Source organism: Mustelus asterias, chromosome 1 (assembly GCF_964213995.1).
Source record: "Mustelus asterias chromosome 1, sMusAst1.hap1.1, whole genome shotgun sequence".
NCBI classification, from domain to species: domain Eukaryota; kingdom Metazoa; phylum Chordata; class Chondrichthyes; order Carcharhiniformes; family Triakidae; genus Mustelus; species Mustelus asterias.
The window spans coordinates 168,460,818-168,477,125 of NC_135801.1; the positions used below are offsets into that span (position 1 = coordinate 168,460,818).

The 16,308-nt window shown below is 42.5% G+C and overlaps 1 protein-coding gene across 10 annotated transcripts in view; it reads left to right on the plus strand.

Annotated features, from left to right (window-relative positions):
• The window catches only part of pias2 (protein inhibitor of activated STAT, 2), a 53,779-nt gene that overhangs the window by 20,634 nt on the left and 16,837 nt on the right, over positions 1 to 16,308 (plus strand). For all 10 annotated transcript variants that reach the window (XM_078222688.1, XM_078222722.1, XM_078222715.1 and 7 more), the window contains 7 exons: positions 2,853 to 2,943; positions 4,163 to 4,297; positions 5,351 to 5,456; positions 10,768 to 10,841; positions 11,620 to 11,780; positions 12,959 to 13,098; positions 15,673 to 15,853. In XM_078222688.1, coding sequence (XP_078078814.1) covers positions 2,853 to 2,943; positions 4,163 to 4,297; positions 5,351 to 5,456; positions 10,768 to 10,841; positions 11,620 to 11,780; positions 12,959 to 13,098; positions 15,673 to 15,853 — 888 coding nt within the window. The remainder of the gene's footprint in view (positions 1 to 2,852; positions 2,944 to 4,162; positions 4,298 to 5,350; positions 5,457 to 10,767; positions 10,842 to 11,619; positions 11,781 to 12,958; positions 13,099 to 15,672; positions 15,854 to 16,308) is intronic.

Consider the following 16,308-nt stretch of genomic DNA (forward strand, 5'->3'; position numbering starts at 1 on the left):
ACATTGGCTGAGTCGCATGAGTGTGTACCGTGTACCTGGTGGATGGTGTTCTCACGTATGATGATGGCATCCGTGTCGATCCGGCATGTCTTGCAGAGGTTGTGGCAGGGTTGTGTGGTGTCGTGATCGCTGTTCTCCTGAAGGCTGGTAGTTTGCTGTGAACAATGGCCTGTTTGAGGTTGCACGGTTGTTTGAAGGCAAGTCGAGGGGGTGTGGGGATGGCCTTGGCGCGATGTTCGTCATCTGACATGTTGAAGGCTCCGAAGATGTCGTAGCTTCTCCATTCCGGGGAAGTACTGGATGACGAAGGGTACTCTGTCGGTCGTCCTGTGTTTATCTTCTGAGGAGGTCGGTGCGGTTTTTCGCTCTGGCAGATCAGAAATGTCGATCGATGAGTCGAACGCCATATCCTGTTCTTACGAGGGCGTCTTTCAGCGTCTGTAGGTGTCTATTGCGTTCCTCCTCATCTGAGCAGATCCTGTGTATATGGAGGGCTTGTCCGTAGGGGATGGCTTTAACGTGTTTAGGGTGAAAGCTGGAGAAGTGGAGCATTGTACCACAAGCCCATAGATAACCTCACAGTGAAGTGCTGAGGTGACTGATCTTGATGGAGATGCGTGTGTCCAAGAATGCAACCGATTCTGGAGAATAGTCCATGGTGAGTCTGATGGTGGGATGGAACTTGTTGATGTCCCCATGTAGTTGTTTCAGTAATTCTTCGCCATGAATCCAAAGGAAGAAAATGTCATCGATGTATCTAGTATATAGCGTTGATTGAAAGTTCTGTGCGGTGAAGAGGTCTTGTTCGAACTTGTGCATGAAAATGTTGGTGTATTGAGGTGCAAATTTGGTCCCCATGGCTGTTCCGTGTGTCTGGATAAAGAACTTGTTGAAGGTGAAGACATTGTGGTCCAGGATTAAGTGGATGAGTTGTAGAATTGCATCTGGAGATTGGCAGTTGTCCGTGTTGAGTACTGAGGCAGTTGCAAAAATGTAGTTGTCGTGGGGGATGCTGGTGTAGAATTCCGAGACATCCATTGTGACGAGGAGTGCTCCTTCAACTGCTCCATGGGTGCTGAATTTCTGTAAGAAGTCTGTAGTGTCGTGACAGAAGCTGGGCGTTCTTTGTAGGATGGGTTTAGGGTGCACTCGACATAGCCAGAGAGATTCTCGCACAGGGTCCCACTGCCTGATACGATGGAACAGCTGGGTGTGTTGGCCTTGTGTATCTTCGGGAAGCAATAGAGATCTCCAACACGGGGAGTACGTGGGATGAGAGCGCAGAGGGTGCTCTGAAGGTCCGGATCAAAGTCTTGATCAGTCTGTTGAGTTGGCAGGTATGTTCTTTGGCCGGATCGGGGTAATAGTCTGTAGTGTTCCTGGTTGTTCAGTTGTCGGTACACTTCTTTGCAGTAATCCGTTCTGTTCAGTATGACGGTGGCGCCTCCTTCATCTGATGACAATGGTTGGTCATCAACGCGGATGGCATTGCGTTGTGCTTGGGTGACATTCGGGGCTGTCTTGAGTGCGGCTGATGAATCTGGCATTGACGCATCTCCTGATGGCTTGAGCATACATGTTGAGCCTAGAGCAGTGGCCTTCCGGAGGGGTCCAATTTGACTCTTTCCTCTTCGGTTGCTGCACCGCGAATCTCTGTCCGCTGTTTTGGTTCATTGGCTGTCTCATTGGGTTCGCTGTTGGCCTCTTGGGGTTTGTGGAAGAACTCCCGGAGCCTCCCCATAGACGTTTTCAACTTCCAACAAGCATAGAAAGCACCAAATGCTTGTAGAATGGTAGACGCAGCCTGAAGAAATCAGCAGCAACTAACCTGTTTGTCATTGAGCCTTGAGGCATTTGTCATTTGTGTTTGTAGTAACCCTATTTAATTCCAATATTCATAGCTCCACCTACATATATTCCAGCCTTTTTAAGGCAGTTAATATGTACAATAGTTCTACCTTTACTATCAATATGCTGGGTTAAATTCATTTTATTATCGGATTTTGTTTTTTCTAAATAAATGTTAATATACCTCCAGGTGGGTCATTTAGTTCTGGAACGTGGAGGAATTTCTCCACTCAGATGGTGCTGAATCTTTGGAATTCTCTGCCCCAGAGGGCTCTGGAGGCTCAATCGTTTTTTTTCATAGAAACCCTACAGTACAGAAAGAGGCCATTCGGCCCATCGAGTCTGCACCGACCACAATCCCACCCAGGCCCTATCCCCATATCCCTACATATTTTACCCACTAATCCCTCTAACCTACGCATCTCAGGACACTAAGGGGCAATTTTAGCATGGCCAATCAACCTAACCCGCACATCTTTGGACTGTGGGAGGAAACCGGAGCACCCGGAGGAAACCCACGCAGACACGAAGAGAATGTGCAAACTCCACACAGACAGTGACCCAAACCGGGAATCGAACCCAGGTCCCTGGAGCTGTGAAGCAGTAGTGCTAACCACTGTGCTACTGTGCCGCTTCGTTGATTATGTCAAGACTGAGATTGATAGATTTCTACATATTAAAAACATAAAGAGATAAGGGGATAGTGCAGGAAAATAATGTTAAAAGATCAGCCATGAACAGTGGAGTGGGCTGAATAGGCTTACTCCTGCTTCTATTTCTTAAGCTCTTAGGTGGCAAGTATTTTTGGGACAATTTTCCAAAACATTGGGCAATTTCCTATGTTGAAGATACAATATAAAGGCAAGGTAATAATTAATACTTCTAATGCATGGCTTGTGGATGTAACCTTCAAACCAATGAGTAGATTAGCATTTCCACTTTTTTCCCTCATTTCTTCATCAGAATTCTTAACTGATCCGATTCCATTGTTCATTTGGTTTCAGGTTTTGTCTTGCAGAGACGAGCTGCCCACAGGAAGACAATTATCCTAATAATTTGTGCATAAAAGTAAATGGAAAACTTTATCCATTACCGGTAAGTTTATACTTAACCAGCTGAAAATACAGAAATGTCTTTGGGAATTGAAGAGTTGAATGCAGTGCTGATCAGGTGATGCTGGGAGAAAGGAATGTTTTAGTACTTGGATACCGGAGTTAAATAAAAGGGAAAACCTTATTTTGACTGGTCGGTGGGAGAATTCTGTTACTGAGGAGAACTTTGCACGGCGAATTGGGTCTTTGTTCTATTTGTTGCTTATGTCAATGGCATATAGTCCATCTTGGTTTTATTCTTTTTGAAGCAGATTGATACAGTTTAGGGGCTTGCTAGATTATGTTCAAGGACAGTTCTGTCATGAGTCTGGTGTCGCATATAGGCTCAACCAGATAAAGGCAGAAGATTTCTTCCCCCAATGAGCCAGATTAGACTTTTACCCTCATCCATTACTTTCACGTTCACCATTATTGGTACTAACTTTATTCCAGATCGATTTAATTAATTTGAATTTAAATTCCCCATCTACCATGGTGGACTTATGAACTTGTGTCTCCAGATCTCCTGTAGTGGCAGCTCACCACCACATCTCGAGGGCGATTAGGAATAGGAAATAAATGCTGGCCTCACTAATGACAGCCATAGCCTGTGAAAAAAGTTTAAAAATCATTAACACAGACCTTTAGTCCTGTGCACGGCGGCAGAGTGGCTAGCACTGCTGCCTCACAGCGCCATAGACCCGGGTTCAATTCCATCCTCAGGTGACTGTCTGTGTGGAGTTTGCACATTCTCCCCGTGTCTGTTTGGATTTCCTCCAGGTGCTCCGAAAGATGTGCAGGTTAGGTGGATTGGTCATGTGAAATTGCCCCTTAATGTCAGGGACTAACAGGCTAAATACATAGGGTTGCGGGGATAGGGTCTGTGTAGGATTGTTGTCGGTGCAGGCTGGATGGACCAAATAGCATCTTTCTGCACTGTAGTGATTCTATGATTCCATGAACATATGCTACTATTCCCATCACGTGGCTCTTTGCATTCCTCGTCATGTAACTTACCGAACCAGCAGAGACGTTTCACTGTTCTATTTATTAAGATATGCAAGAATACTGTTTTGTTGTTCTTGGGTTTTCTTTGGGAAGCATGATAAGTACAGAATTTTTACTTGCGTTCATTTTAGTTTTTTTTCAGTCCATTCATTCTTGACGATGGTATTTCAGACATATTACGTTCTTCCTTGTTGATCACTGTTCTTTATTTGCAGGGGTTTACCCCACCACTTAAAAATGGTGTCGAGCAGAAGCGACCTGGTCGGCCTTTAAACATCACATCACAAGTTAGGCTCTCCTCTGCTGTACCCAATCAAATTTCTGTTTCTTGGGCACCAGAAATGGGAAGAGTAAGTGCCTTACCTGCTATTGAATGTTAAACCTGGGCCTCATTTAGGAGTAACTGTAACTGTTTAATTTCTTGCCCTGTTTTTCATTAAGAATGCTTACGGTTAACTTTTTGTTGTGGCATAAAGTGCAAAGACTTTTGAATATAAGTTAATACTAATAATTTTACTTGACTCAGTGTAACCTCTTCCAGTCCCATAGCCCTCAAGATCTGTGTTCCTCCATTTCTGGTCTGTTGTTGGGCTTCACTTGATGAACAATCCCTTGGGTGCCAATAGCTACACCAACAACCAATTTAAGATAATCAGTAAAACTTGAAAGTGGCTCATTTACGTTTGCTTAGAAGTGATATAGATTCATAGGCAGGGACGTGCTTTCTATAAAAAACGGAATACGTTCAGGCCTTGCACTTTTTTCATTTACCCCAGAGCTTGGGAAGCCTACAGTTCCCCACTGCTTCCTCCATGCCAATGCCTCAGCAGTTAGAGTCGATTTGCCAATTAATTTTCTCCCTTTTCTCCTGTAATGTAAATTGTTGTGATTGCTTGAAATTTGGTATTCTTGTGTTTGTCCTGATGAGTGCAAGCTGAAAAGCTTCAGTAACACCTTTCTCTCTTCAGCAATATTCAATTTCTGTACTATCAAACAACTGTTAATTTTTAAGTCACCTGTTACTGAAAATTGTAATATGCATCACTAGCTGAAATGCATCCACTTCTAGCGACTTGGTAAAATAGCATTAAAAAGCCGTATTGCGAACGACTGTTAAAATGGAGGTTCTTGTTCTGTGGCCTGAGCTACAATTCGAATTTTCCCTTTTCTTGTATGTTGCCTACATGTAACTGGTGACAGTAACAGCCAGGGTTCCCTCTTTGCAGCAACTGAAAAATTTTTGTTCACTTGAGTTTTGTTCATTGCAAGGCTAAGCAATATAATGCATCTTTACCGTACAAAACCAAACGATAATTCACAGTTGTGCATTGCCACTTTTCAGAATTCAGACTCCACCATTTAAAAGTAGTCTTGAAGCCGATCTGTGTTGTATTGTTTTCCAGAATTATTCGGTGTCTGTATTTTTAGTGAAGCAACTGACATCGGCTGTATTGCTGCAGAGGCTGCGGAACAAAGGCATCAGGAATTCTGACCATTCCAGAGCACTTAGTAAGTTGAAACCTAATACAGTATTTAGGTTGGCTTAGTCTGTCAGTGTGTTTGATTGAGAGAGAGAGCTGATTTTGATTATTCAGCTCTGAAGCAAGGACTTCTTTGTCACATCAGCAATGAAATTAATTCCAGCTGATGAGTTAGACTGAGTTTAAAAACTTTTCTATGAAAAACATAATGTTTTTATTTCAGTTACACCTTTTAAACTGTAAATTGATCATGTTAAACTTGTATCTCAATTCTAGACTCCACAACTACTGGAAATGATTTATTTCTATCGACCCTGCTCCACTTCATAATTTTAAACATCTCTATCTAATTACCATGTAACCTCATCTGTTCTGATGAAAGCATGCCCAACTTTTCAGGTTGGATAGGCTACGGTGGTTTTCTTTAGGACAAAGCAGGCTGAGGAGAGACCCAATTGAAATGTATACAATCATGAGGGATCTAGATAGACTAAATAGGAAGTGCCCTTGGTTGAGGGTTCCATAACTAGGGAGCATAGATTTATGTTAAGAGGTGTCGGAGATTCAGAAGGGATACGAGAAGAATTTCTCTCAGCCAGAGGGTGGTAGGAAACTGGAACTCATTCCATGTAAAGTCAGAAATCCTCATGACCATTTGGATGTGCAGTAATTTACAAGGCTATGGACCAAGAGGAGAGTGCGAGGTGAGATTGAAAATAGCATGAAAATGCAGTGAGAAATCTGAGGGATAGTTTGGAGCTCCTGAGGTGACGTCAGGATTTAAAAGTGACGCTGGGCAAGTAGAAAATAGCAAATTAAGTGAGTCCGGTCTGATAGGTCCAATGAGCTCACCCAACTCATTCTATGCCGTTTTGAGCAAGAGGTCAGCGAGAACACGTCTTCTGTCCTGAAAGCCTTGGGCCGAACTAGTATCTGAGGTCACCATCACAGACGTCAGATCAGCCTTCTTGAAAGTCAATCCATGGAAAGCGACTGGCCCGGATGAGGTACCCGGATGAGCACTCGGATCCTGTGCCAACCCGCTGGCGGGGTATTCACAGACATTTTTAACCTCTTTACACCGACCTGAAGGCCCTAGCTGCTTCAAGAAGATGACCATCATTCCTGTACCAAAGAAAAGCCAGGCTGCGTGCCTTAATGACTATCGCCTGATGGCTCTGACATCCGAGATTATGAAGTGTTTTGAAAGGTTAGTCATGGCACGGATCAATTCCAGCCTCCCAGATGACCTGGATCCACTACAGTTCACCTATTATTGCAACAGGTCCACAGCAGACTCCATATTCCTGGCCCTGCACTCAACCCTGGAACACCTGGATAACAAAGACACTTGTGTCAGACTCCTATTTATTGACTATAGCTCAGCCTTCAACACCATTATTCTTACAAAACTCATCTCCAAACTCCGTGGCCTAGGGCATGGCTCCTCCCTGTGCAAACTGGATCCTAGACTTCCTAGCCCTCAGGCACCAATCAGTGAGGCTAAGCAACACCTCGATTATTTTCAACACCGGTGCCCCACAAGGCTGTATCCTCAGCCCATTGCCATACTCCTTATACACCTATGACTATGTGGCCAAATTCCACTCCAGCTTGACTTTCAAGCTTGCTGATGACACCACTATTGTGGGTGGGATCGCAAACAATGATGAGACGGAGTACAGGAAAGAGATAGAGAATATGGTGAAACGGTGCCAGCAAAACTAAGGAGATAGTCATCAACTTGAGGAAGTGTAATGGAGGACATGCCCCTGTCTATATCAAGGGGAATGTAGTGGAAATGGCCGAGAGCTTCAAGTTCCTAGGTGTCCAGATCACCAACAACCTATCCAGGTCCCTCCATGCCGACGCTATAGTGAAGAAAGCCCACCAACACCTCTACTTTCTCAGGAGGCTTAGGAAATTTGGCATGTCTGCTACAACTCTCAAAAACCTTTACGGGTGTACCATAGAAAGCATCTTTTCTGGTTGTATCACAGCTGGTATGGCTCCTGCTCTATCCAAGACCGCATGAAACTACAAAGGGTCGTGGACGAAGCCCAGTCCATCACGCAAACCAGCCTCCCATCCATTGACTGTCTACACCTCCCACTACCTCGGAAAAGCAGCCAGCATAATTAAGGGCACCACGTACCCCGGACACGCACTCTTCCACCTTCTGTCAGGAAAATAATGCAAAAGTCTGACGTCATGCACCAACTGACTCAAGAACAGCTTCTTTCCTGCTGCCATCAGACTTTTGAATAGACCTTCCTTAAATAGGTTGATCTTTCTCCACACCCTAGCTATGACTGTAACACTATATTTGGCACCCTCTCTTTTCCTTCTCTATGAACGGTATGTTTGTTTGTATAGTGTGCAAGAACCAATACTTTTCACTATACAAATACATGTGACAATAATAAATCAAATCAAGATAAGTATTTTCTACTTTTATCTCACAGTTTGTGGTTTATAGTTGTAAGGACTATATTCTGTAGTAACAAGGACCAGGGAAGAAGGGCCTTAGAGTAATATTTTAATTTTAAGTATTTTCTAACAGGTTTAATTTAAAGGGATAAGTCATAGCAGGAGAACTCAATGCTGTGGAGTACCCCTCCTCTACGTGGGAAGCCAGGAACATTTTCAGTTCCAGCATGTGTGCAGGAACTGTCTCCAGCTGCAGCTCTTAGAAGCCTGGGTTGTGCAGCTGGAGCAGCGGCTGGGACACTATGGAGCATCTGCGGTTCAGAGAATATTGTGGATAGCGTGTATAGAGATGTGGTCACATTGCAGGCTCAAGACTTGACAAGCAGGAAAGAAATGGGTTATCACCAAGCAGTGCCAGAGGACTAGGCAGGCAGTGCAAGAATCTCCTGTGGCCATTCCCCTGCAAAACCGACATACCACTTTGGTTACCGATGGGAGGAATGACCTAATAATCACAGATTATTCCAGATCTTAATCGCTGACTACTTGAACTTTTTTCTACTGTTGTTTTGCTTCTTATGCCAATTATTTTAAAGATGTGCCCTCACATCGTCCTCAAACCTTTTGAGTAGTTTCAGTTTCTCCCTATCTATCTTTTCCAGATCCCTCATGACCTTGAAAACCTCTATCAAATCTCCTCTCAGCCTTTTCTCCAAGGAAAACAGTCCTAACTTTTCCGATCTATCTTCATAACTTACATTCTTCATCCCTGGAATTTTTTTTGCTCTTTCTCCAATGCCTTCACATCCTTCCTAAAGTGCGGCATCCATAACTGGGCACAGTACTCTAGCTGGGGTCAGACTAGTGTCTTATACAAGTTCAACATAATCATCTTACTCTTGTGCTCTCTGCCTTTATTAATGAAGCCTAGATAATTGTATACTTTATGCGAAAAATTGATGACAAGGAGGCTATGGCAGGTGAGAACCTAGAAATGATCATGATCACTAAAGAGATGGTGTTGGGCAAACTAATGAGCCTAAAGGTAGATATGTCTCCTGGCCCTGATGGAATTCAGCCCAGGGTACTAAAGGAGGTGGCAGGGGAAATAGCAAATGTGCTCGTGGTAATTTATCAAAATTTGCTGGACTCTGGGGTGGTTCTCTGGCAGATTGGAAAACAGTAAATGTGACGCCACTGTTTAAAAAAGGAGGTAGACAAAAGGTGGGTAACTATAGGCCAGTTAGCTTAAATTCTGTAATGGAGAAAATGTTTGAATCTATTATCAAGGAAGAAATAACGAGACATCTGGATAGAAATTGTCCCATTGGGAAGACACAGCATAGCTTCATGAAAGACAGGTCATATTTAACTAATTTACTGGAATTCTTTGCGGTCATTGAGTGCGGTGAATAACGGGGAACGAATGGATGTGGTGTACCTGGATTTCCAGAAGGCATTCGACAAGGTGCTGCACAAAAGGCTGCTGCATAAGATAAAATTGCACAGCATTACGGGTAATGTATTAGCATGGATAGCGGATAGGTTAACAAACAGCAACGAGTAGGGATAAATGGGTGTTTTTCTGGTTGGTGATCAGTGACTAGTGGTGTGCCCTAGGGATCAGTGTTGGGACCGCAATTGTTTACAATTTACATAGATGATTTGGAGTTGGGGACCAAGTCTAGTGTGTCAGGGTTCACATGACATTATGATGAGTGGTAGAGCAAAGTCTGCAGAGTGTTATTGATAGTTTAAGTGAGTGGGCAAGGGTCTGGCAGATGGAGCACAATGTTCGTAAGTGTGAGGTCATTCATTTTGGCAGGAATAACAGCAAAATGGACCATTATTTAAATGGTAAAAAATTGCAGCATTCTGCTGTGCAGAGGGACCTGGGTGTCCTTGTGCATGAATCTCAAAAAGTTGGTTTGCAGGTGCAGCAGGTAATTAAGAAGGCAAATGCAATTTTGTCTTTCATTGCTAGAGGGATGGAGTTTAAAAGCAGGGAGGTTATGGTGCAGCTGTATAAGGTGCTGGTGAGGCCACACCTGGAGTACTGTGTGCAGTTTTGGCCTCCTTAGTTGGGAAATGATGTATTGGCACTGGAGGGGGTGCAGAGGAACTTCACTAGGTTGATTCCAGAGTTGAGAGGGTTGGCTTATGAGGACAGACTGAGTAGACTGGGACTATACTCATTGTAATTTAGAAACATGAGGGGGGGATCTTATAGAAACCTATAAAATTATGAAGGGAATAGATAAGATAGAAACAGGGAGTTTGTTTCCACTGGCTGGTAAAACTAGAAATAAAACTAGGCATGGCCTCAAAATAAGGGGGGGCAGATTTTGGACTGAGTTGAGGAGGAACTTCTTCACCCAAAGGGTTGTGAATCTGTGGAATTCCCTGCCCGGTGAAGCAGTTGAGGCTTCCTCACTGCATGTTTTTAAGGCAAAGATAGATTTTTGCACAGTAAAGGAATTGAGAGCTATGGTGAGTGGTGGGTAAGTGGAGCTGAAAAGATCAGCCATGATCTTATTGAATGGCGGAGCAGGCTCGAGAGGCCAGATGGCCTACTCCTGATCCTAGTTCTTATGAAGGTAGCCCATCATTCAGTCACTGTTTTTCTTTCCAAGCTTTTGTCCAGGTCTGTCCTTAGCCCATCAAAGTTGGCATTTTCCCCAGTTAATCATTCTTGCTCAGGATCATTCTTTCTCGTTTTCCACAGCCTGCCTAAACCTTGCAGCACAACTTGGGATGGGCAATAAATGCTGGCCAGCTAGCGATATCCATGTCCCAAGAATAAAAAAAAATGCACAACTTGGCGTAAGCAGGTCCAGTTCAACCTTCTGTTAAATACCAATAATCTGGCTATAATTGTGACTGTTGCTCACTTTGTGTCTTTTTTTTAGTTAAAGAGAAGCTGACTGCAGATCCTGATAGTGAGATTGCAACCACAAGCCTAAGAGTTTCGTTGATGTGCCCAGTAAGTTCCTTCAATTTCTGTCACTTATTGATCAGCTTTTGACAGGGAGTGAGAGCTATTACACTGTGTGGTAGCTTCCTCCTCTGTGTCCTCACATAAGTTCTGCTTTGGACTGCCTGTTCTGCTTCATTGCTTTTAATGTGCAAGTTAAATGATGCTTTGAAGTTCAAAGTCCTAAGTTCTCAAATGTAATATGCAGATGCTTCGATCTGAGCAAGTACTTGTGCGAGCCTGGAATTTCTAGAGGGGTTCTTTTGATCTCTCATCGTAACTTAGCTAGAAATCCCAGCGAAATGGCACGAATACTATTTGCTGATAGTTACCTACAGTTTTTTAAGAGAGCTTTGCTAAGCAGGAACTGTGAAGAAAAACCTTTATAAAAAATGTGATTGTCATATCAGTATTTTTCAATATCAAAGATGTATCTTATGGTTTGCTGTTAAAACTTACCTTTTTGTAGTTCCCAATTTGGTTAGATGCAAGGGTGTTTTTTCTGAATTCTGTTGGGATGGCATGTCGGCACGCGCTTAAAAGTTCAGCATTAAATAAGGTGCAGTTTTCTTTTGTATCCTTTAGTTGATATCCCACTTACTGTTCAAATTATTGTCATGAATAAAGAAAATACAGAGAAGTGGAAATGAGTGTATAGATTTTCACTACCGTAACTAAAGTAGACTTCAGTTGTTAGTAGAATTTAATTTTACAAAGATAGACACTAGGTTTAGGTCTATTGATTTTAAATATCGTCGGAAGATTGATCTATTTTTTGATTTTATAGTTGGGGAAGATGCGGCTGACAGTCCCATGCCGCGCAGTTACCTGTACACATTTACAATGCTTCGATGCTGCCCTGTACCTTCAGATGAATGAAAAGAAGCCCACATGGATTTGTCCAGTGTGTGACAAAAAGGCATCCTATGAAAGTTTAATAATAGATGGGTATGTTAACACCATTGGTAGCAATACTGTTTCAACACCAGCCTATTTTAAGCAAATAGTGTCTCCAGATTTTTCTACAAGACAGAAGAAAAATTAAACCCAGTATATTGGAGAGTTTATACAATGCATTGGAGTTTGCAGAGATTGCGTATATATTTATGTAAAAGTCAGTCTCATGTAAAGTTGGCCTAAAAAAAACATTTTTTCATATTTCAGAACCAAGGTATGATCTCGGCAATCATATCAAAAACCTCAACTCATTATTCATTAAAAAATCTACACGTCATTTTTCCTCCGGTTCCTAATTGACAAGGCAGGATTGATTTCGATTTTTAAGTGGGGAGATACTGATAGGAGAAGAGTAATAAACAGCACACATGGAAACAGGATGCGAGGACCAACTTCCAGACCAAACATTGAATAAATGAGCACCAAGGCCTTGTGTTCTCAATCACTGCCCTCAGTCTTCCTGGGGAGGGGAGGCTCAGATGTTGCCCTCTCGGGACTCTTGTCAATGTCGGCTCAGTACACTTCCACTGCTCCAACGTCTAGTTCAAGGGTTGGGAGCTGTCGGTGTGACATTTTCAAATCGTAGAATCCCTACAGAGCAGAAGAAGGCCATTTGGCCCATTTGAGTCTGCACTAACAACAGTCCCACCCAGGCTCTAGCCCCGTAACCCCACATATTTACCCTGCTCGTCCCCCTGACACTAAGGGGCAATTTAGCATGGAGAATCAACCTAACCTATCTTTGAACTAAGGGAGGAAACTGGATCTAAATAGCTGCAGGATGTAGTTTAGCAGCAACTTTCCATTTCGCTGATGCTCTCTGTCCTGTCACTCAATGGCAGGACTCTAAATCTGCAAGTATTGTTTCTTTACCGGCCTAGTCACCCCCATTAGGTCTGCAGGGCCACTTAGAGGAATATTGTGCCACCCACTTTATAGCCTATATTTATTCCTATTCTAAGATCTTCAGGGTAAAACCAGTTCCAATCTCACCTAATCACTCCACTCCATTCAGCCTTGCTCCATTTATCAGGATTAGGTACTCATTTTCTGGGTGGGAGTCACACGCTATGTCCACATAGAATGAAATATCAAAGCTTTAGGTGACACTGTTTTAGATTACAACTTGATTTTAAAGTATTGTATTAACCTTTAGTTTTTTCTTCCAGTCTATTTATGGAAATCCTGAATTCTTGCACAGATGTAGATGAGATTAAGTTCCAAGAAGATGGCTCCTGGTGTCCAATGAGGCCGAAGAAAGAATCTTTAAAATTATCCAATTCACAGTGTACAAAAGTTGAGCTTACATGTGAGTTCTGGAATGTGTGGATACTTTGTTTGGGAAGTGATCACAATTCTAAGCTTTGACTATTTGCTTTTTTGTTGCATTTTCCTATGATTTGATATTTTATAAAGCTAAATTGAAAAGTAGAACGTGAGATATTCCACCTGTACACTTTTTTTTTTGCTCATTTTTCTCTGGTCTTTCTATCTGTGCCATCCATCATTGGTGCCAGTTGCCAGAGGTAACTGACCACATGGTGGTGAGCCATTCAACATAGTCGCAAGGCGAGCTATTTGAGTTGATTGTGCTTTTTTTTGGTTGTTGTACTATGAAACCATCTCAGTGAAGTGTAATGATGCGAGTTATGGTGTGGTAGTTGCATACTAGTTGCAAAATCTTTCTTGAGTCAATATGGTCAAATTGGATGCTAAAACGGGGCTTTAATAGAACGTGCTGAATGGACCTATCTTCTATATTTTTGGAGGAACAGAGAGATCTTGGGGTCCATATCCACAGATCTCTAAAGGTTGCCACTCAAGTGGATAGAGCTCTGAAGAAGGCCTATAGTGTGTTGGCTTTTATTAACAGGGGGTTGGAGTTTAAGAGCCTTGGGGTTATGCTGCAACTGTACAGGACCTTGGTGAGACCACATTTGGAATATTGTGTGCAGTCTGGTCACCTCACTATAAGAAGGATGTGGAAGCGCTGGAAAGAGTGCAGAGGAGATTTACCAGGATACTGCCTGGTTTGGAGGGTAGGTCTTATGAGGAAAGGTTGAGGGAGCTAGGGCTGTTCTCTCTGGAGCGGAGGAGGCTGAGGGGAGACTTAATAGAGGTTTAGAAAATGATCAAGGGGATAGATAGAGTGAACATTCAAAGACTATTTCCTCAGGTGGATGGAGCTATTAGAAGGGGGCATAACTATAGGGTTCGTGGTGGGAGATATAGGAAGGATATCAGAGGTAGGTTCTTTACGCAGAGAGTGGTTGGGGTGTGGAATGGACTGCCTGCAGTGATAGTGGAGTCAGACACTTTCGGAACATTTAAGCGGTTATTAGATAGGCACATGGAGCACACCAGGATGATGGGGAGTGGGATAGCTTGATCTTGGTTTCAGATAAAGCTCGGCACAACATCGTGGGCCGAAGGGCCTGTTCTGTGCTGTACTGTTCTATGTTCTATATAGCCATGCTATATACCTGTATTTCTTGAATTAATAGGTATTCTGTATACAAACTTTCAAACCCTAACTTTGGGTTAGCGGTATTTCTGCAGTGACTTCATTTAAAATAATCGTTTCTGGGTACTTCAAAGAGGTGCTGAACCAAAGGAGGAGTTAATACTAGAAATACCAAAGAAGGATATGTCTGAAAAAAACAACTTTGTAAACGGGGTAGGTTTTAAAGAGGGTCATAAAAGGAGAGAATGGGGGGGAAATTTCAGAGTGGGACTGAGGCAACTGAAGGCTTTGCCATCATTGGGGCAGCAAAAGGAGGAAGGCTGCACAGAAGTGGTTGCAATCAGTAACAGAGTTATAAGTGTTGTAGGACGAGAGAAGATTGCGGAGATGGGGAGGAGTAGGGCCATGGAGGGATTTAAAGAGGAGTACGTTCTTATTTGAGGCCTTGGATAGATCAGCAAGGATAGGTATGATGAGTGTGCAGGATTTGTTTTGGAGATAACATTAAAAACTAAATAAAGGCTTTGAACAACTGTGTGACTATGGTGGGCCAAGGATACAAGACTGACAAGAAAGATGCAGGGATGATTGGTTCTACTTTGGAGATACTTTGGAAAGTCCAAAGCTGTCATCTGCTGTTACAAACCCCATACCCTTGCCACCATTCCCTTCTCTTTTCCTGGGCACAACCTCTGGTTGCATGGGATTATTTCCAACCTCTGGGACCTATTTGATCCCAAATTGAGCTTCCAGTTCCAAACTCCATAACCTTTCCACCACAAATATCAGCTTTGTACATGTCTGTAATATTACCGTCCTCCACCCCAGCCTCAGCCAGTCTGCTATCTTTTGTCATCTCCAGACTGGGCTGTTCTAATATTTTCCTGGAGCAAGCTTATCACTAACTGTTGCTTCTTAATTTTTTATCCTGTGCTTTTCAACCACATGGGTGTCCTTTAATATGAAGAAAAATGAGTCGAATTGGAGTGTACTGCCTCTTGCGCATTTACAGATTAGAGTTGTCGCAATGTTATGAAACAATTTGCCTGCATTCTTGATTTGGGAATGATATTTGATATGGAAGGAGAAATTTGAAATGGGAAAAGATAGACATTTTTAAAAAAAAAAAGTTTTGTTGACTATCAGCATTGTGGCAAACTTTTGGTCAATTAAAAAAAAAAGATCTGTTACAAATATACAAATAGAAAATGCAGGTCATCTAGCATCTATGGAGAAAAGATAGATTCAGATCTTTTAGATCTGACGAAGGGTATACGTCTAAAACTTAATTGATCTGAATTTTCTCCACAGTCGCTGACTGACATGCCAAGTATTTTGTTTTTATTTTAGATATCTGGCACTTGGCAATCTTCCCCTTTTATTTTCCTTATAGCAACACACATTGTTTTCTAATTCCAGCAACTTCAAATGTCACCAACAAGACCGCCTCTGCAGTGCCAGCCAGTGAAGCAAGTAACAACAAGAGGGTTGAAGTTATAGATCTTACTATTGATAGCTCTTCCTCTGATGAGGAGGCAGAACCTCCACTAAAGAAAAGGTGCTTATACCCAGCGGATACAGATGACACTGCCAATAAAGGGTTAGTAGGAGATAGGATTATTAAGAGGGTGTGTTTTGTACTTGTTACTGTATTCTTAAGCAATTGTTTTTTTCTCACTACCTGCATAAAGATGCAGCTTTTTTCACTGATTTTAACTTTTCTTTTTGGGCCATCCTTTGTTCCTGTCATCACTGCTGCTGGATATGGTACCACAGATACTGCCAATAACTTTTTTCCTTGCTCACATGACACATTTTCAGAGTGGAAAATGATTATTAACATTTCATGATGAAAAAGTAGCATCATAACTGACCCTGCTTCTGTCCTCATCAAATATCCACAGGTACATTTTGTAGCAGGGACCACTGGGTGGAGATTTTGACTCCTATGGATTCATAGTCGATAATGACTTGAGTCCACACCAAATAGTGCATTAATTCATTGAGCTGATGGTAACAATGCATTCAGTGGTTTATTTTAACATGATCCATATT